Below are 23052 nucleotides of genomic sequence, written 5' to 3' on the forward strand. Positions count from 1 at the left end.
TTACTAATCTAATTAGATAAAATTGCCGTCTCTAATTATTACCAAATATATTAACTATTTGTCTTTTTAAATACTGCTTTACCTTATTTATATTGAGTCTTATATTTTTCAGAATTTTTTTTTCTTCATCTTAAAGCCAAATATTAATAATTTACGCTAAACTTTTTTATTTTGAATCTTCAAACTTAATGCAAAAAATCAAACAACAATTTTCTTTTTATTGTTATAAAATCAAAACAAATAATTTTATCCATATAGTGATAAAAATATTTAAATAAAACTCTACAACTAACAAGTGATGGCATAACACAGTTTAATAATAACTTGTTGTTGAAACTTGATTTAACCTAAAGTTTAACTTATGTCATCAAGTACAGTTTTTTAGCTATTGTCCACTCAACCTAAAAGAAAACAACAATATAAATGAAATATATATTTTTATAACTTGCAACTAAATACAATCTTAGACTATATTTAAGAAAAGCATATGATTTTAATATATATTTTTTTTAAGTTTAATCTTTGAAGTTAAATAAAAATAATCTAAGTCACATAGTGCATACAGACTATTAATTTACAAAATATTCTTATACAAAAACAGTTTTTAGTTTTATAGTAAAAACAAACAACTTAAATAAAATACAAATTGAGACAGACGACTGTTACGATATTGTGAAAACCATTAAAGTCATTGATAAAACTTCGAGCTTTAACAAATATTGTTTTACTTACTTTTGAAGCAAACCATACATCTTTAGAATGAACGTCCTTTTATCTTCATTTTAGCATTTACTTTGGTTATAACTCTTTTATAAACCAAAGCTCATTTAAAGAATAAAATCTTTTGTCTGTTATTAGACGTAAATGAGTGGACGATTTGGTTTCGTCAGTTTTTTGACTGTAGCCACAAACGAAGGCTTTAGAGAAAAGTACTTAGCCAGTTTGGTTTGACTAACACCACAATGTTTCATCGTGACTGTATTTGCCTAATGAGGACGAAACCAGGTCGCAGAATGTAGCTTAGACTGTTGTTAATCGTGTTGCGGTGCAGTCTAATCCATATATAAAATTTTATATACTAAAAAAAAATATTAAAAATGATATGAATGTGATGATTAATAAAAACTATATAATACCTAACAACCAGCTTAAAACACCCTTGTTTCTTACATAACTTTGTTTCGTAGAACTGTGTTGTCAAAGTATCTCAGGGAGCTATCGTATGTTATAACATTATAAAGCGTTTACAATGGTTTTAATAAAAGATATTTTAAAATAATATATTTTTAAAATATCTTATCCAAGTTTAATAATTCCTTACTTTTGTAGCAAACATTAAATGTTTAAACTTAATGTATGTACTGTACAAGGGCACTTAATAGAATTTTAAGCGTTTCTAAATTAATCTAAAGTTTAATAATTCCTTACTTTTGTAGCAAACATTAAATGTTTAAACTTAATGTATGTACTGTACAAGGGCACTTAATAGAATTTTAAGCGTTTCTAAATCTACGTCATATACCAATATCATTAATTAACAATCAATAATATCCTTCTTCAGAATATGGCATTAGAATTATTTTAGTCTTGAAAACCTGCAAATAACTTGCATAAACTTGCAAGTCAATTTGCATATTTGCTATGTGAACAAAATTGTTTTTTTTTTTGTATTTTACTTTATCCCTAGCCTACCTTACCAAAATATATTAAGAATAAATCAAAAATAAAGTTTTAATAGTTAAATTTACAAATATAATGAAAATAATATTTTTTTTTACTCCACAAATATGCAAACCAACTTGCAAGTTATTTGCAGAATTTTCAAGCTACCGTACTTTTAGTATATTTCAAGAGTAACAATCAAAGTTCTCGACTTGTATCGAAGGAGAAAGTTAAAAATTCATTGATTCACGGATTTAGTTATAACAATGTTTCACTTAATTAGACGTTAAAAGGTATCCAAGTTGTGTGCGACTCGATTACCGAAAATTTTTTTCGTGCACCAGGTCCTAAGACCAAATATTTTGAGTTTTTTTGTCGTTCAATAAACGATAATATTTAATTTATAAGATTAATAATATCCTCATATATAACATATATCTGTAAATGAAAATAAACATTTATAGAGACATTAAGGCTAAGCTTAAGTTTCAAGATTGTGCTTAAACACATAACAAAAAAAACATAACCTTGTCCTCGACAAGACGTTATAAGGTATCCGTGGTGTGCGACTCGACAATCGAAAGGTTCTTTGTGCACCAGGTCTTACGACTAAATACTTTGAGCTTCTTTTTTATTGTCGTTCAATAAACTATAACAGAAAACTTATGAGTTTTTGTAAAAAAGCTAACGGCTACTATGAATAAACCGTTAATGAAATGTGTTAACAAGTAATCTTAAATGTAAGTAAAGCTTATTATTAAACACTTCTAATTTTTTTTTTGTTTTCGATTAAATATATATATTTTTTTAATTAAAAGATAAACTATAACTTAATTTTAGATTCAATTTACAAAAAAATCTAAAATATTAATTTTTTTAGCAGATTTAAAAAGTTTTAATTTACGTAGTTTATTTCCCTAAAGTAAATAAATTAATAAATTAATTTCAAAATCAAATATTCGCTTTTTTTGAATATGTATTTGCAATTAACACCTTTTTGTAAAAATTTTATAAAGCTTACAATAATTATTCAATTTACACAAAAAAACATATCAGGACAATATCTATAACACGTCTTGGAAATGTGATTGGTTATATATGTAACACGGGCCTGGCGGTTACTGACTATAACGCGCTAATATAACGAGATTTCCTATGATCGTTTTAAGCTGATGTTTAGACTGACTTAGCTAATTAATATAGTAGGTTTATAAGCGTTCATTGAACTTGTACTACTGTTTAACTGAAGTAAGTTTATAAAACTTTAGATAGCTCATACTACTTTTACAACTGAAATTGAGTCTGTAAGTTGATAATGTGTTTACAATGATTAAATGTGCGAAAAATTACAACAAACTATACTAATACAATAAAATAATACGAAATAAAATACTTCGGTTCAACAGCCTAAGTTAAAAACGATCGACATCGTTACGCTAGTAACGATGTTTATCAAATATGCATGGTTGCTCATAAGAAACAAACACAAAACTCAAGTAAAAGCAACAAAAAGCATCTTCAAAAGCTAAAACCAAAAAGTGCATTAAGTGCTTATAACATGAAATAATTTAAGAGAAAAGAATAAAAAAGGGGACTTTCTACCGCTAACCGCAGCAGAGTGGTACCCTTATACTCTGTACTTTTCAAAGTAAATATAAAAAGGGTTATTTTTGTAAATATTCGTAATTCACGCTTAAATTCATTATTTTAAATTTTCAAACTTAACTCGAAAAAAAGCAATTTTTTTTTTTGGTAAAAAATAAAGTTTTTTTATTTATATAGTGATAAAATACTTGATCAAATCTTTACAACTTACAAGTGATAGCATAAAATAGTTAAAAAATAACTTATTATTAAAATTTAGCTTAATTCAAGTTTAACTTATTTCATCTAGTACAGTTTTTCAGTTATTGTCCGTTAAACCTTTAAAAAAACATTAATATGAATCAAAAATTAAATTACATAACTTGCAATAAATAAGATCGCAGGTAGTTAGTCTTATTTAAACTATAATTGAAAAATCATATAATTTTAAACTTAAACGTAATAAAACTTACTATCATAAAAATTAATAAAAATAATTTATTCACTTAGTGCATACAGACTATTAATTTACAAAATATTCTAATAAAAAAAAAAAGATTCAAGTTTTGTAATAAAAACTAACAACTTGAATAAGTACAAATTGAGACAAACGACTATTACGATAGTGTGAAAACCATTAAAGTCATTGAAAAAAATTCAAGCTTTAATAAAGAATATTTTACTTACTTTAAAGCAAGTTACACATTTTTTTAAAATGAACGTCGTTTTATCTTTATCTTAGCATTTATTTTGGTTTAATACTAGATTAGGTAGATTATCACTCAATACTTAAAAATCAGAGTAATCAGAATTTGTTAAATGAAGATTTCTGAATATTGAATAACGATTTAACATAAAATATTATACCTGAGAAGCAATTGTGTGGCACGTATTTTATCAAAATCTGGCAACTATGCTCAAAATCATAGTTTTCTGTAAGAACGAAATAGTGTATATCTTGAGAAAACGTTTTATCTAGCTCTTTTTTAAAACAAAGCTGCTGTTATAAATGACCCTTCATTAAATCTAGCTCTTTTTTTTAATTTTTATCTTGTTGTTCTCAATATGTCAAAATTAGGTGCTTGAAAATCTATATTTAACAAACTTTTTTTAGTCTATGTAGTTCCATACTAAATTCTAGAAAATATGCTGGAACTTGAGTTAATTACACTTATTCGTCAGTATTTTATTACTAACTTATGTTTTTTTATCAAGTACAAAATTTGTTAAAACCTCCGATAGCAAGTTTATCATTTTATTTTACACTTATTGTCGAAAGACACTAATGCATAACATTTAAAGTCAAATTAAATAAACTCTTATTAAATATTTCTTTTTCAGTTTGAATAGTAACATTAACATTCTGGTACCCTTCCTGATGGTAGAATAGAAAAAAACATATAGTAAATTAAAATTAAATGATTATATTCAATTTATACTTTACTTATATCAGTAAAAAAATACATTTCTACAATTTCATACGAAAAATATCTTTTAACAACCTTGTTAAACTTTTATTTTGTAGACATTAAATTAAATTTATAAATTTTAGCTATTTTAATTTTTGACGAAGCTAGTATACAAGTATAGATAGCTTTACTAATTATTATAAAATGAATAATTTTTTCACTTTATTTTGAAAACACTTGTTAAATATATTATTTTTTGAATTTATAAAATGAATTATTTAATTAAAAAATCTTAATTTATTTGCATCATAAAAACAATGTGAGATGAAAATAACTAAAACCTAAAAAACTAAAAGTACCACCAACAGGCGCTAAAGCAGAAGGCTCTTATTTGAAAATATCAGCTGATACAGTAACTCAACCTAAAATATAATGGAAGCAATCTGTAGATTTTTTTCTGTTGAGAAAGATTCTATAGTTTGTAGTCTTTGTAATTGCAGCTTTAAAAATATAAGTAAGTTATTTAGTAATATTTGGTATTACCTAGCTGTATAAAATCAATAGAAAATTGTTTTAAATTTTAGATGTTTAATTTAGAAAAATCTTTATATACGTTCTATCCTTAATATAATTGTATAGATGTTGAAAACTGGTTCAATTATGATTTAGATTCTTATACAAAAATACAAAAGAGATTTGTTACAAAATAGAGTTAAGCCTTATTTTTACTAAAACTGTTCAAATTCACAAACAATAATAAAATTAAGTTTATACGCAAACTATATTAATTTTTTTTTACCATTCTAAATAAAAACAGCTCTAAACCAGAGTTTCCTAAACTGATTTCCAAAAAACACTCATTTTTTAAAAAGTTAAAAAATTATTGCTGCAATTATTACAAGACCTAAAATATCTAGTCTATGTTTCAAATCCCCCTTATAATTATGCCTAATGGCTTTTTAATATTACTTAAGTACACCCTTATTGCTATTAACTAAATGTTTTTTTGTTTGTATTTTATATAAAATAATTTTTTAAAATTTTTAAAAAATTCTTTCCGACAGAATTTTCTAAATATATTAAGGAACATTTCCTGAAAGTTTAAGGTATTTATCTCAAAAAATGTAAGAGAAGATAGATTTTTAGTGAAATAGTCTATTTTGGCCATTTTTGTTTGCGCCTCCCATAAGGAACCTATTGTTGCTTTTGACTTTGACCGGCTATATCTCAAAAATTATTTAGAATTTTTAAAATATGTATTGAATTTTTTAAATCTGTAAAAAGCATTTTATAGCTTAGTAAAAACTACTATATAAAATAAGATCAAATTTCAAAAAAAAAGGTGTCACCTCCCTATGCCCTTAAATTGTCACACACTTTTCAGATCCATGTTTACAATATATATTTTTAATTTATAATTACTTGAAACTTTTGACTGATCATATCCTATCAATTATTATCATTATATTGATAACAGGGTTGCCATGCACTCTAGCTAATTTGAAATTTTTAATTAACTCAAGTTAGTTTAGAGTAGCCATTTAAGCTTGAGTTCTAGAAAAACCCAGAATTTTATATTAAAAATAAAAACATGAAAAAACCTGGCATTTTGAGCTAAAATCATAAAAAACCTGTAATTTTGAACAGTTTTACATGTAAAATAAAGAATTTTATATTAAATGTAAATAAAAAATAAAAAATTAAACATTATATAGAATTTAATTTACTTTAATATACATTCAAAATAGCATCATTATAGTATCTTTTCAGTAAATTAAATATATTTTTCTACTTTAAATCTAGTTATCTACTAGAAAAACAAGGGAACTTGCACTTTTAAAAGCATTAGAAAATTAGAAAATCTGAAAGAAAATTCAAAAAACCATTATCCAACCCGCCAGTAGGAACATTTAAATTTGATTAAACTTGATTAATAGTATTTTTATTTAGCTTTTAGGTCATACTTCTTTTTTCTTATTTTTTTTGAAAACTAAAGCTCGTTCTTGCTAGCTTGATATAATTCAGGCTAGTTTTTGGACAATCAGGTGATTTTTTGCATCAAAGAATGGCAACCCTACTATATTATTTTTGCAACATTTGAAGTTTTTCTTTAAAGTTAGAATTTAATTTTTTATTGAACTTTTAACTGTTTAAGTAGTGTTAGTTTAAGTTGTAATATAAGTTACAAAAATTCAAATGACAAAATTTAATTGATTTAGCTCTAGCCAGGATTGCTACATGTACATGCTACTCAGGATTTTAAGTGAAAAATAAACTTCAGCTAGTTTAAAATTATTTTGCTGCTTGTAAAACTCAGTCATGTTTAAAGTTTATTACATAACTAAGATTTGTTTTTACATTTTTCTAAATCTTAAGATAGTTATTTTGAATTTAAGCAAACTTTTTTTAAAACTTGACTTTTTTTGATTACTCCTATTGATAATACAAGGTTGCCACTATTTCAAGCAAGAATGCCAGCCTGAGTGACAAAAAACTAGTCTGAGTCAGCTTGAATTCAGGTGAAAGTTTTAAAAAGTACTGAAAAAACTAAAAAATATATTATTGCTAACAAGGTTGTCTCACAATCAAACCAGGCTAATTAAAAAAACTCAGTTTAAGTCAGGCTGTTTTTAATTAAATAATTTCTTTGAGTTTAAATAGTTTTTTAAATTTCAGGCTAGTTTTATAGCTTATTATTTTGTTTTCTTCGAAGTTGTATTTTTTCTAGATTTTAATTAACTTTGTTACTAATGTGATGTTTTTAGGTATTTAAGTACTGTATAGTCTTTTGATTTTATAACTTTGAGTTTTTTAATTAACTCAGGGTGGCATTTTTGCTTCAAAAAGTTAAAATCCTTTGTTAACAAACTTGAATATCTAAAAACATCATATTAACAAAAATAATTTATATCTAGAAAAAATATAATTTTTAAGAAAACAAAAATATTTAAGTTATTAAAATTAGCCTGAGATTAAGAAAACTACTTCAACTAAGCTTGTTATCTAAATAGTCTGAGCTATACTGAGTCTTTGAAAAAGTTTAAGCTAATATGAGTTAGCCTTGCCTGAGTGTGTAATAATTTATTTCAGTTTTTGCTCTCAGTCTTAATAAAAAAAGTTTCCAAAAACTTAGGCTGACTCAGACTAATTTTTAGTCACTCTGGCTGACTTTCTTGCTTTAAAGAGTGGCAACCCTATTTTAACAAACTGAAATACCTAAAACTATTTTTAAACCTTAAAACTATTATTCTGTATGTTATTCAGAAAAAAAACACTATTTTTACTTAAAAAATAAGGTCTCTAAAATATTAGTCAGAGATTTATGTCAATTTTAAACTAACTGAGTTCAAAAAAAACCTTCAAAAATGCTTAAGCGAGCCAAAGTGTGTGGTAACCATTCAAGATTGATTAACAGTGAAGTTTTAGTTATTGGCTCTTATTCTTTTTTATATTATAATTAATTAATGCAAGTTGGATGTAAATCAGCCAAATTTTTGATCACTCAGGCTGATTTTTATTTCTTTAAAAACCACACACTCACATGATAACTCAGGACATATTGAATTTCTAAAAAGTCCCAGGATAACTCCGGATATTCTGACTTTTTAAGCTCAGGATGACTCAGGAAAGTTAAGATTTTTATAAAAATCTCAGGATAATTTTATGAATTTTTTTTTAATTTAAGAAATATTTTTTCTTGATCTAGAATGAACTTTAGTTGATTTTATTTTAATATTTTGTTATTTTGTTCAAAATTATGATTTTCATTGTTTCTGAAATGGCTATTTAAATTTTTTTAGCCTTGTTCTTCACTTTTCTTAGAATTAACATCGTAGTTTTTGTTTCAAATCAGTAATTAATATATATCATTATTTGAGTTTAACATGCAAGTGAGTACATTATGTGGTAAGATAAAAGTAAGTCATTGAAAATCTAAAAAAAAATCAAATAAATTTCTCTTGTATGTAAAGTCAAATAACATGATTAATTAAAATTATCCACCAAATTTGTTTTTAATCTCAATTTTTAAAATTTTAATTTTGAGTCTTTGAAAAAAGTATTTTATAATTTTAATGAACATCTAATGCAGAAGCATACACATACACACTTCCTTTTAGATATAAAGAAGAAAAATGAACATGAGGTAAAGATAGTTTGCGCCACAGGTTTTTTTTTAATAATTTAAAAAACTCAGGATGACTTAGGGCTGTTTAAGGTCACTGAGGGCAGTTTTTGACTCAAGCAGTGGCAACCCTGAAAGACTTACAAAATTTCCTGGTAGTATTATAAATAAATTAAAAATTTTTATTTAAATTTTGTTGCAACATAACTTTCTAAATATTGTAAGAAACAGTTTCTAAAAGTTTGAGGTTTTCATCTCACATAAAGTAGGAGAAGATATATTTTTAGTGAAATAGTCTTTTTTGTTATTTTAGTTTTAGCCTCCATTAAGAAACCTATTGTATTTTCCAACTTTTACCAGCTATATTACAAAAATTGTTTTGAATTTTAAAAATCTATAATAAGTAACTTTTAGCTTAGTTAACTCACAACAAATAAGATCAAGTTGTGAAAAAAGTGATTTTACACCCTATGGCCTTAAAATGAAAATAATGAGCTTATAAGTTTGAAGGAATTAACTTTAGTGAATCATATAATATTGGTGCTTTTGTATTTAAGTCTCTTCAAAAAAATCTATTAAATTAATTGAGTATTGCTTTTCATAATAATAAAAATTACAGAAAAAACCATTGATGAGCATTTAAACGGAGTCAAGCACAAACAAAAACTTAAAGATATCAAAGGTAAGGCTTCATGTAATAGGCATCAAGAACTCTTTTCAAAAACTTTATTTGTATATAATGCTCAAAAACTTCATAACCCAAATGAAGAACTTATTCAGTACTTTAGAAAATATTCAAATACTGTTGAGGTAGAAAAAGTCCAGGTTTGTTTTACAAATTTTTAAAGTTTAAAAACTTTTGCAAATTTTAGTTTAATTTTTGCTGTGTTTTAAACAACTGAAGCAAATTTTGGGTCAATAAAGGCTTGTTATCTTTTATTTTAATTTCAGCCTAACTTGACATTTTGATCATATAAAAATTTATTATGTTATTAAAATGACTAAAATATATATATATATATTATTAAATTAAAATATTTTTAAAGACCATGAAAGTTTTATTCAGCAATATTTCACAGAGAAATACATGGAGAGTGACTGTAGATGATGAAACTACAGCTAAAATCTGTACAAAAAATTGTTCACACAAAATAAAAAATGTTTCCATTAAAACATCTTTGCACAATAAGTTGTAAGTCTAAATATTTTTAAGGTCGTTTTTTTACAAGATTAAAGTTTTAGGCTGATAATGATTTTGCTTTAGCTAAGATAAGTTTAAAAACATAAAGTTTATAATTTTTATTTAAATTTAAAGTTTAAAATTTTCTTTTAAATCTATCCCTTTTCTGAGTATTTAAAACTTGGAATTTTTTGTTATAGTTTCTTAATATAGATAATATTTGTATAAAACTTTTTTCATATCTTCATATTTAACTTAATAACTTCAGTAATTTTCTTTATTTGATTTCAAATCAATTTAGTATTTCTGTTTTACCTCTACTTAGTTGTAATTATTTGTATTCGCCCAAAATTTTTTTTATCAAACGATTATTGTACTTTAAGTGAGTCGTTTACTGAAAAAATATGCAGTCTTTTTCAGTGAAAAAATTGAAACTTACAAACTTAAAAAATTCATAAAAACTAGCTAAAACAGATGCACTTAAAAAAAAACACTTGTAGCTAAAATTTAAAAAAGATATTAAAAACTAGAATTGTCTTAATTTTACCTGAAAAAATCCATTTTTCTAACAAAGAATCAATCTACAAGAAGATTAAATATGACTATATCAAAGTTAAAAAAAAAACAATTAGTCTAAATTGTAAAACTATTAGAATTCACTCACTATATTTTTAATTATCTCGAGTTTCGAGCTAAATCCTTCCTGGTTAATTAGGAATGCTCAAATATTTTTCATCAAGTTACTTCATGGTCAATCAAGCCTTTGGCTCATTGTGGTCGCTAGGCAAGTTCCACATCAATTCTTCTTAAAACCATAAATACAGGAACGTGCTCCTCTATCACTTGACTTGTAGTTGGTTGACCAGCAGTAGTACCATCGGAATGGTAACAACCAGCATTGTCCAAAGAATCACAAAATTCATAGCTGGGTAGATTTTCATGGGTGCACAACTATTCAAATTTGGACAATTCAAGTTCTGACAATTCAAATTCTTAAATTAAAATTGAAAGGGCCACAACTAAAAAAGTAATGTATATTTGTCAAATATGAAAAATACATATGTAGGTCCTATTAATATCTAAAAACTGTTTTTTTCTTTTTGTAAAACACTAAATATTTTTTGAGATATCGCTTAAATAAAGCAAAAAACATAAATATTTTTTGTAATTTAAAATATTTTAAAAAGTATTTAAGATTTTGCAAAAAACAAAAAGTGGCTTTAGATTTTAATAAGATCTACATAGGTATTTTTTATTTTTATAAATTTATATTACTTTTTGAGATATAGTCTTTTAAATATTTTTTTAAGAAAATTTGAGTTGTCAGAATTTGAGTTGTCCAAACTTGAATTGTCATGTAATCGATTTTCATAGCTACAATGGAACGCCTGTGAATAATTCTACCTACTTATCTATATTTGTTGAGACATGGATTATGCCGTAATAATAGTTTTTATATCTGCTGGATTGTTCATACAAGGTTGCCAAAAAACCTTGAAATCTGGAAAAACCTGGAATTTAACAATTTAGGCTAAAATCCTGAAAAACCTGGAACTTGAGAAATTTTGAAAATAAATCTGTAAAAACCCGGAATTTTTAAAAACTTTAACATGTTAAGTAATAAAATTTCGAATTGACTCAAAAAATCTATCATATAGATAAAATAATTGTCATCATCAAACATTTTTTATATATAAAACACATTTAAAGGTGCTTTACAGTATCTTTTCAATGTTTTTATACTATTTAACAAATTTTCTTACATTAAACTTAACTTTAAGACTCAAAAATGTGTACTTTTAAAAACCAGGATAAAATTTTCCAAAATCATTTGGCAACCCTTTTTACACACAGTGGACTGAAAACAGGGTTCAAGCAGCCATTCCTGAATAGAACATCAAACTAAGTGTTAAAATTAGTTTGATAGAACTTGATTTCTTCATTTCAATTTGGTTGTGTTACTTTTCTGCTTTAAGTTATTAAGAAATTTTGTAAGTTTAAATCCAACCAGTATTTGACAGTGTAAAAACTACTCAAAATTTTTCATAGTTTTTGTCAAAAACTTGCTTGAAGAAAGTTACAGAAAACTACCTGAAATACTTTTTTATAGTTTTTTTTAACCACAAGGTTGCCACACTCTCAGGGAACTCAGGGAATCTCAGGGAATTTTCAAACTGTAGAAAATCTCAGGGAAACTCAGGGAATTTTGGCATTTTTCTTTTAACTCAGGGAAACTCAGGGAAGTTTTGATTTTTTCTCTAAATTTCAGGAAAGTTTTTGAAAATCTCAGGGAAATTTTTTTCTAGATCTAGAATGAGGTTTAGTTAATCCAGTTTCAATATTTTGTTCAAAAGTTGTAATTTTTATTATTTAAGTGGTTATTTAGAATTTTTTTAGCCTTGCGGCTAGTTCTTCAATATTCTTAGTATTAACATTGTAGTTTTTTTAAGTTTTAAATTTATATTTACTTAAGTAAAATAATGAAGTTATTATGTATGCATTTAAGTGAGTTCTTCATGTGAAATTATTACTGTAGTATAATTAAATTTTGTCAATTAAAATGTCAAACAAATTAAACTTTATTCTTTTACGTAGAAAGTACTAACAAGTTTACACAAAGTTGTGCAAAAATTTAGTTTTTAATTGGTTTAAACATTTTAAGATTGAGTTTTTGAAAACAGTTTTTTTTCATAAATTTAATGCAGAAGCATACACATACAACCTTCCTTTTATTATTAAAGAAGAAAATGAGAATGAGGTATTAATAATTTGTGTTAGAAGAGAAATTTTTTTTTTAAGATTTGAAAAATACTCAGGGAAACTCAGGGAATTTTAGGGTTACTCAGGGAAATTTTTGGTCACTCAGGGAAGATTTTTTGGCTCAAAGAGTGGCAACCCTGTAACCATTTTTATTAAAAATGTTTATCAAAAAATAAGAAAAGTTATTTGAAAACTAAAAGTTTAAGACTTTTTTTATTTATTTAATATATTAATTTTTTTAAAATATAAGTTAATAGGAATAAAAATATCGCTTGCATACACAAAAAAAAAGTTATATAGCTATTGATAGTTTTTTTTTAATTTTCTGTATAGATTACTTGTCATATTTGCTAAAAAAAAAAAAAAGATATGTCATTGATGGGTGTTTTGAGATATTGGTCCCTTGATAAGGATGAGTACTGACTTCTGTAGGGAGGTTTTGAGTATCTGCAGTATGTAACATTGAAAACACTTTCATCTATAGCTTTTGCAGCTTGATAAATCATACCTTTCATCAGGGACGTGTTTTGACTGGTTTCCTGTTTCCTGTGAACCCCTGAATAAAAAAAAAAAAAAAGAAAAAAATCTTAAAATATCACTAAAAACGTTGTTTATTGACTTTGTTTTGATTATTTGATAAACTTTGAATAATGAATGTTGAATTTATACTACTGAAAGATTATAAGTTTCCCTAACAAAAATTGCTTGTTTTTGCCCAGCTGAAATAGATTTCAAATAAAATTTAATTGTGACGTGATACTAGGTAAAAGTTTTAAAGTAGCACTTTTTTTCTAGGAAACTTTTTACTAAGATGCTCTTAGTTCCCATTATAATTTGTTACCTCGTGTAAATAACTTTTGATTAAGTACTGTTTTTCAACTCGTAGGTACAGTTTTTATCATCAGGCAATTATTAACATATTATTAAAAGATATTTTAATTTAATTGTATAAGTCTAAACATTTTTTTTAGTGAAACTTTAATTTTTATTCAAGTTGCTTTATTTTTGTATATCTGTTGGCCACAAAGTTGATTCTTGATTTTTTGAAATTTTCAACTCAGAGAGATTTAAAAACCATCATTAGAATCCTTGCACCATCATGCAAATATTTAATTGTAGTTTAAAGATATTTTAATTTAAATGTAAAGTCTAAACATTTTTTTAATGAAATTTTAATTTTTATAGATTAAACTACTTGAAAAAATATTTTTATTTTAAATAGATATACAAATGTAAAGAGTTTAAGATTTAAAAGAAAAATTTGTAAGAACTTTATCTAGGGTTCGTGCGCGTAAGGCTAAATCAGTTTTTTTGAAAAAAGTTGAAAAATGTCAGGCTAAATCAGTTTTTTTATTTAAAAATTTGAGATTCTCAGTTTTTCTCAGTTCAAATGCTTGAAAATTTTTGATCAAAAAAAGTTGAGTAATCTTTTTAAGGTCAAATTGAGATGTGAATTTATTACTAAATAAAGATTTAGTTATTAAAGACAAAATCTCATTTACATATTGAATACAAAAGTCAGTATTTGTAAAATTAAATGCTTAAAACATTTTGTTTAATCTCTAGAAAATTTTTAAGAATCTTCATTATTTTGTTTTTATTAGATTATATATGTCATATTTATGAAAATTCATTAAAAAAATACAGTTTAAACATTAAACGCTACAGTTTAGTTCAACAACTCAGCTGTTTGTTTGAATTTGTTTACATCAGCTATGTTTTTTAGAGCTTAGTTGGTTGAATTGTTTTAATTTCCAATTTAAAGGCTTTATACCAAATATTTTTTAGATTAAAACTCTTAGCAGTTACTTCATATATTTTACTGTTTTTTAAAGTTGTTAGAGATATTCACAACACTAAAACTTAGCTTTAAGATATAAGTACTAAGTTTTGTGGGAGTACACATTTTAGGTACAATTCATTTTTCTTTACAAGAACAAAATATTAAAGATTTTTTTTAAATTAAAGTATAAGCTTTTTAAATCTTATATGACATCAACAATCACTGTATTTATTTAGAGTTTAGGATTTATAATTATGTATCAATTTTAAGTATTAGTCAAAATACTATAATAAACTATAATATTAATAGTTTCTAGCAATATTATTCTGAGGATGCGCTAAACGAAATTAATCAATAAACTTTTTTTGAAAATGAGTGAAATTTTTAGTTAAATTTTTTAGTTAAAACCAGTACCAAAACCAAACTATTCAAAAACTATAATAAACATTTTTACTTATTTTAATACTCGTGTAAGCGTTTCATTTTAAATTTAGATAAAACACGACAATGCACGTTGTTTTAAAATAAATCTTCTGGTTAAAATGTTTTTACTTAGTGCTTAAATAAATTGAACAATTGTGTTTAGTAATATGTATTAAAATTTTACATTAGTAATAGTTTAGATAAAACACTTATTTTAAAACTTATCACTGTATTTGTTATGTAAAGGGCATAGGAGGGTCAATCACCTTTTTCACAATTTAGTCTTATTTTATTGAGTTGTAAATAAGCTATGAGTCGCTTTTTGCAGATTTATAAAGCTCAAAATATTTTTGAGATAAAGCTGGTTGAAGTTAGAGACTACAATAGTACTAATCAAGACCCCCAATACCTAAAATGACTTCTAAAGGGGATTTTACTTACTTTGAAAAAATGTCAGGCTAAATTGGTCTCAGTCAGGCTAAATGAAAAAAAAGTTCGCGCTCAAATCCTGTCCATCTATACTAACATTTAAATCAAATTTTGTAAGTTCATAACTTTTTTCTGGTTCTTTTAGTTTTAATTTATCTAAATTTATACAGTATAATAAATAAAAAACTATATTATTTTTCTATCACTACTTATATATTTTTTTATTTCTAAGCATAAAAAAGCATTTTAAACACAAAGTTTTTCGGCTAAATATTGTGTACTTAACTGGCAGTGCATACCTAAGAAATGCGTACTTTGAGGGCAAAATAAGAACAAAAAAAATTGTGAACCTCCTTTGAAAAAAATCTAGACACGCCCCTGCCTTTCATCTATTCTCTTTTGGTGAGGAGTTTTATGTCACTGGCAGCAAATCGAATCTGCAATTTCTTGCCATTAATTATCTTTTAATCTATTCTACCCTAGTATGACCTACTCTACCCTCTGTGATATGTTCAAAATCGGGTTGATACTTAAGTTTATTAGTCTATTTAAACACCTAAAGTTTTCTGAATATATTTTTCATCTGTGCTTTCTCTTGTGGTCTTCCACCGACTTCTTTTTAACTTGCTGCAAGTCTTGCATTCAAAAGTTTGCAGCAAGTCAAAATTTAATAACCTTTTTGTTTGCTACAGGAATGCAGTCTTTGTATGAAAAGAGTTGGCGTACCTGCTTTGAAACATTTTATATATTTATGTTGCTCCTTTAAGTGCATCATATGATTGTGCTTCTTCTTAAATACCTGTTTGTAATACAGAGGGCACGTCTAACACTGCTTCCTCACTGGATTCAGTCTCCGCAGAAAGAAAATTTCATTTTCGTGTTCCTTTTCATTCATTACTTTGCGTCAATAATGTTGCTGATCATTTATTTTTTTCTACCGACATATCTCACCTAAAGCTTATTTGTTAATTTTTTCAGAATTTTTGATGTAAATCTAATAACTTATGATATCTGTATATTTTCTGTAAAAGTAGAAAAATATTGAAAAAAGGACTAACAGGCAGCTGTCATCACTTATCTCAATAGTTAAAAGGTACTTTTTCTCTATAACGTCTTCCATACTAATTATTGGATACTTATTGTCTGTCACTGGATATACCAAATTAGCTGGATATTCCACGTTGAATCTTTGGTGTCAACCATTGGACCTTCCTTGTCAGTCACTCCAGCATTGAATGGCTGTTCTTGCTGATGTTCCACTATGTTAAGGTCAAGAAGCCACCACTACATCACTTGTACTTTGTAGACTTGGCTTCTGGTACTCACATTCACGGTCTTGACACTTTATTACAACTATTTTTGAATAGTAATAGATTTGAACAAGATCATTCATGAAGAAAGACTCTTTAATTTAATAAGTTTAGTTTATTAGTTATAAATAGTTAATTTCCTGAAAAGATATTAACAGTTAATGAAATACGTAACAATTAGTTACATTACTCTACAATCTACATAAAGTACACCTTAATTATCATTTTACTGCTTCTTCAATTAAAATATAAATAAATAAAGTAATTAAAGTAAATCTTTGCCTAAAAATATTCAGTTTAAGTTTTTTTTTTAATTTTAAACTTTTTGATAGGGAAACAGATAACAACACGAAAGATAGCGAAAAAGAAAAAAAGTTTATCGAAAGATGGAAAAAAGTCTGGTTTCATCTTTTGAAAAACAAAAATGTGAATATTTTTTATAAAATATCAAATCTTTAATAATTATTATATAATCAGTTTTTTATGAGTACTTAGTTTTCAGCTTTTTATAGGGAAAATGAAATTTTAAAATTAATTTAAACTTCTTTTATTCTTTGATTTACTTGATGTTGTACTTGAAAGACTTTTTGACATATACATACTTCAGAATATCACAGTTTTTGACACATAATAATAAACATTGTAAATTGATAAGCTATAAAAAGTAATATTGAATAAAAGCTTTGTATAGTTTAGAATACATACAAAGTGTTATTTAGTTTTATGAATTTTTCTTTCTAAAATAATAAGTTTCATAACATTATTAAAGTTATTCGTTATAAAAGGTGGATGAGCAAATTTTAACTATGTATAATGAATGGAAGTTAACTAATAAAAAAATCAAAAGTTTTAAAAAGATAGCAGCTAATTTGCAAGAAACAATAGTTCAAGTTTATCCCGAATCGACAATCCACATATTTGGATCTTCTGTGAGTAGTTTTTTATTTGCTAAAAGAATAAATTATTTGTTGATAAATGTATGTTATATGAATTAATTAATTTTATAAGTGTAATAATCTTAACTAAAATTCTTATCAAGTTTTTACTTAAAGTTAAACAAATTGGTTACAGGCAACGGAGTTTGGTTTCAGAGGTGATGCAGACTTAGACCTAGTTCTTTTATTAAATAATACCTGGGAAGGGGGTAGATTGGATATTTATGAAAATGTCTGCGATATTGTCAAAAAGTTCTGTCCAACACTATCTATAACCAAACAAGGAGACTACAAAAATGAAGACAAAAGTACTAGGTATATTTTTATCTCGAATTGGATTTTAACACTATATGAAGTTTTAGTTTTATAGACATACTGTGTAAGTTTCAAGAGGTTTAAGAAGTTGTATAACTTTAGTACTATAATGCAATTTTTGTAGTCAAATGTAGGTCTAAAAAATTTAAGTTGGTAGTAGATCTTTTTATATAAATTTAGACTAGTTTTTATTTTGCAGAGAGGCTGGATACCTCGTATTGAAGCAATAGTTTTGAAACGTTTAAGGTCCCTAGCTAAAAAAAACCTAGGAGGAGACTTCTTATTCAGTTTTTTTATTAAAGCAAAAACTAAAATTTATTTACAAACGTTTATTAAAGATGGTTTGTACTAAACTGATTTGTATTTCAAATAGGATGCCAAGTCATTTGAAGTTTATTTTGTTTTAAAAGGGTTTTCAAAATTTCCAACTTTGGCTATAAGGAGGCAAAAACTATAGTGGAAGTGAAAAAATAATTATATATTTAACTAAAAGGGGTGATGTCTAATAAGAGAAAGATTTTCTTTTTAATTTCTGCTAAGTTGGAAGTTATGAATAGGAGTTTGGAAAATACAAATAAAAATTATACTTTAATTTTTAACCCCTTCTACAATTTTTGACACACTATATTTAATTTGAAATCAATCAATTTGTCAAGTTAACTAAAAATTTTTAGTTTAATGTAATATATAGACTTCACAATGTTATAATCTATTAAAACTTTATTATTAAAGTTTAGAAAGAGCAGAATGTTTTATTGTCTTGACTGTAATTAATAGCCTAATTTATTTTTATTGATTATAATTTTTTTTGACTCAAAAGTAACACATATTTTAAAATAAATTGGTATTCTTATTTTAAAGTACTTTACTTAAGGGCATAAGGGGGGGGGGGGTAAACACCCTTTTTTGGTTTTTGATCTTATTTTATATAACTTTTACTAAGCCACAAGATGCTTTTTACAGATTTAAAAAATTCAAAATATTTTTTGAGATATCGCCGGTCAAAGTCGGAGGCAACAATAGAATCCTTATGGGAGGCAAAAACTAAAACGGCAAATAACTAAAAATCACTTAAAATCTATCTCCTCATACGTTTTTTGAAATAACTACCTCAAATTTTTAGGATATGTTCCTTCCAATGTTTAGAAAATTCTGCTGGAACAGAGTTTAAAAAAAATAAAAAATAAAAAAATTATATAAAATATAAACAAAAAAAACAGTTTTTTTTTTGTTTTTTTGTTATAAAATTTTTATTTTTTTTATTTTTTAAAATTCTTTTCCGACAGAATTTTTTAAATACTGCAAGGAACATTTCCTGAAAACTTGAGGTAGTTATCTCAAAAAACGTAGGAGGAGATAGATTTTTAGTGATTTCTAGTTATTTGCCGTTTTAGTTTGCGCTTCTCATAAGGATCCTATTGTTGCCTCCGACTTTGACCGGCTATATCTCAAAAATTATTTTGAATTTTTTAAATCTGTAAAAAGCATCTTGTAGCTTAGTAAAAGTTATATAAAATAAGACCAAAAACCAAAAAAAGGTGCCCTATGCCCTTAAAAAGAGTATTTAATAAATTTAGTGACAACAAGTTTTGATCATACAACTTAGATCATCAGACCTCTACCTAGCGGTAGAATGAGACCCATGTTTCATTCACATTGTAATTTTCAGTCAGTTTTAACCGAAGAAACTTATAGTTTTAAGTTTACAGAAAATATTTATGCTTTAAACGTAGTGGTATGATCAAAACTTGTTATTAAAAGGAAATTCGGACCATTGGCATAAGGAAGTCTGAAGACATTAGCCAACTTTTTAGTAAATAATTTTTAGTAAATTTGAACATTTAACTCTGTTGGTAACTTTAATGAAACATTTTTGGATATACAGTTATTTAATTTAATTACAAAAAGTTCTACTTAGTATTTGTAAACAATACACCAAATATTTTTAAAAACTGGTAAAAAATTAAACCAAACAAAAAACTTAATTGAAAACAGGTTCTACATCTTAAAGCTGCATCATAACGTGTTCAAAATAAAGGTAGACTTGGTATTTTTCAATTACTTTGCCGTTATCAACACCAACTATCAAAGACTTCTATCTCGCCTAAACCCTCAGCTAAAACATCTTGTCTTTTTTATTAGATTTTGGATGCGACAGTGTCAAGTGAATAAAACTGAATTGAATTCGTATACAATTACGCTAATCGTCATATTTTTTATGCAGCAAACTTTCCGGCTTCCTAAACTCGTTGAAATTCAAAAAAACTTGGAAGAAAAATTGTCACCAGATAAGATAAACTGCGCTTTGCCTGATGAAAGCAACTGGGACAGTTTAGAAATAAGTAGACGTGAAAGTTTCAGAACTTTATTGCGCGATTTCTTCCAATTCTTTGCCTCTGCCTCCGCAACACCATTCAACAAGTCAGTCTTTAACACTCGCAAATGTCAGATTATGCCTAAAGCGAAAGATGCGATGGTAGACAGGACAATGAACATTTTGGACCCCTTCGAGACCAGCCACAATGTTGTTAACCACTGCCTTAAGACTGTAACACTACGCAATTTAATATCAACTTGCTGGGACTGCTTAAAATTGATAAAGCGTAAAAATTTCGTTGCCAGTGAAGGAATATGGGGACTTCCATTACTTTTTTCTAAACCTCCGTTTGTCAGCGACCACGACAACTCAGGTAGAAAAATAACACTCAAGCTTCAAACCTACCACGGATATTCACCTTCACACACTGCAGGTCTGCTATGCAAGATTTTAAACGACGTTTTTAGAGTAAAGTTCCAGTCATCTTTATGCTTTGATGAAGAAAAATCTAAAGAAGACATTAAAGCTTTGTGGAAGCAACACAGAAAACAGGAGATTTGCGAATCAGCAGATGAACGCGCAGGACATAAAAGAAGCATTCAACCGGAAATAAAACCTTCCAAGCGTTGCAAAATTTCCTGCCCAACCGCTAAATTCAAAATCCCTTCTATTGACCTTCCTTTTAGTTGTCAGGCGGAGGCGAACCACAAAGTGTGGCTTGGAAGGCGGAAGATGAAAAGGAACATTGAAGTAGGAGCTCAAGGTACGATCGAAGAACTGCTAAGAGTTGAAGCGATGATTTCAAACATGATCATCAGCAATACAGATGCTGAATCAAATTCTTCGTTTTCTTCTCTTTCAACCGATCCTGACTTTTCGCTAATTTTTAATTTCTCGTGTACAATGGACTCCCTTCAAGAAAACTTACATGTTGATTTTGAGCTACCCACGGCGGAGATGAAGTCAGATTTTACAGATTTCGTTCATTATCTTCGCACTTTCATGCCAAGTTTTCTTAAAAAAATGCACAATAAAGTCTAGATTACTGAACTGCAATGCTTATAACAATAACTTTGTAACGAAACATATAACTAAAAAATAAGTAAATTTGATAATCGGTAATTTTTTAATTACTGAAAATCAATAGTTGCTTTCTTAAACTTAATTCAAAACTATATAAGTTTTGAATTAAAACTATACTATTGTCTTTGAACTTAAAGCTTTTAAATCTTCAATTGACTCAAATATTTCACGAAATTTTGAAAAAAAAAAGTTTGATTATGTTGTCCTATATTATAAAAAGAAATGACTCTAAAAAGGTTATTTTTGATTTTTTTATTTAGCCAATTTCTTTATAGACAAATTTAATACTTGCATAACTGTAATTTTTTTTAGAAAGGTATGTCTTAATAATTTTTTTTTTTTATTTCTATAGTAGTAAACTGCACGATAATTGAATACATAAATCATTGGATTTCAAAGTTTTTTGTTCCTAATTTAGCTATAAAACGTTAATTCTTTACCTACATACAATAATACAAAGGTTTAAAGAAAACTTTAAATGCAAAAATATAAACTGAAAAAAAATCATTAGAACTAATTCTCTTTTTAAACGAAAATAGCTAACTACGTAGTTAGTATAATATTTATTAGTTAATGTAGTTACTGTGTACTCAAGTTTTTAAATTTTAATGTCAAAAAAAATTTCACTCGTTTGAATTATTTTAAACGAGTGAAACATTGTTTTGACAGTGAAATTTAAAAATTTGAGTTGATTATTCTCCTTATTATTAAGTCGAGAACTTTTATTGTTCACTTTAAAGTAAAAAGTACAAACTTAATTATTATATTTGGATTAATTGTTTGTACAAGTACAACTGAGACATCAATAAGGTTCGTACTTTATACATGGTTGTTAAAAAACTGAAATTACCTAGAACTTGACAAATCTAGGAAAATAACCTGGAATTTGAAAATTTTTGATAAAAAGCCTTGAGTTTTGAACAAAAATCACTAAAACTTCTGGTAAAACTTGGAACCTTGAACAGTTTTACATGAAAAAAACTTTAACTAGATATGAAGAATTTGTCATATACATTAGTATTTTTTGTAATATTTAATTTTTTTACATATAAGAGTAGCATTGCAATATATTTTGAATTTATATACAATGTAAGACCTTGAATTTATTTTTATACAAAAAAATTACTAAAAAACTTGTAGTTTCAAAAACTTGAAAGAAGTTTAGAAAAAAAAGAAAAAAATTCAAAAAAAATTTTGGCAACCCTGTATATCTAAAAAAATACTAAGATCAAAAAAAAAAAGACATTTTATTAGACTATAGAAGTTAAACGAATGAAAATATGATCTAAATATGATTAATTTAAATATCATTCACAAACATCATTAAAAAATCAATCTGAAAATAAAATTTGTAAATTAAAAAACTTATTTTCTTGAAGGTTAAGCTTTAAATTTCAAGAATCACGTTGGTTGATTAAATATTAATGGAGATTTATTTGCTTGTTGCTAGCTAAAAGTATGATAATAATTGTTATTTTATAAAATTTTAATATCTGAAGTAAACTTTTTTCAATAAAAATATTAGTTAAACAAGTTTTACAGAGTTATGTTCTTAATGATAATAAGCCAATAATTTAACAAGGTGATAGTTTTCAATTTGACAACGCTTTTGTGATTATTACCATATCGTTTGTTCTTATTCTGGTTAAATCTTTATTTTTTAGTTTTCAAGCAAATGAATGTTGATTGCCAACATTTTTTTCTCCCGTGTGAATTATTTGTTTGCATGCAATTAATGT

The 23052-nt window shown here is 25.9% G+C and overlaps 1 protein-coding gene across 1 annotated transcript; it reads left to right on the forward strand.

Annotated features, from left to right (window-relative positions):
• Positions 1-5085: 5085 nt before the first annotated feature.
• On the forward strand, positions 5086-21331 carry LOC145829444 (speckle targeted PIP5K1A-regulated poly(A) polymerase-like). Its single transcript, XM_082937229.1, has 7 exons — positions 5086-5169; positions 9398-9603; positions 9858-9970; positions 16996-17089; positions 17449-17592; positions 17735-17913; positions 19909-21331. The coding sequence occupies exons 1-7, from the start codon at positions 5088-5090 to the stop codon at positions 21269-21271; spliced, it is 2181 nt and encodes a 726-aa protein (XP_082793355.1). The 5' UTR covers positions 5086-5087; the 3' UTR covers positions 21272-21331.
• The last annotated feature ends 1721 nt before the right edge of the window (positions 21332-23052 follow it).

This window comes from Thalia democratica, chromosome 2 (genome assembly GCF_965202585.1).
Source record: "Thalia democratica chromosome 2, ktThaDemo2.hap1.1, whole genome shotgun sequence".
In the NCBI taxonomy this organism is placed as follows: Eukaryota; Metazoa; Chordata; class Thaliacea; order Salpida; family Salpidae; genus Thalia; species Thalia democratica.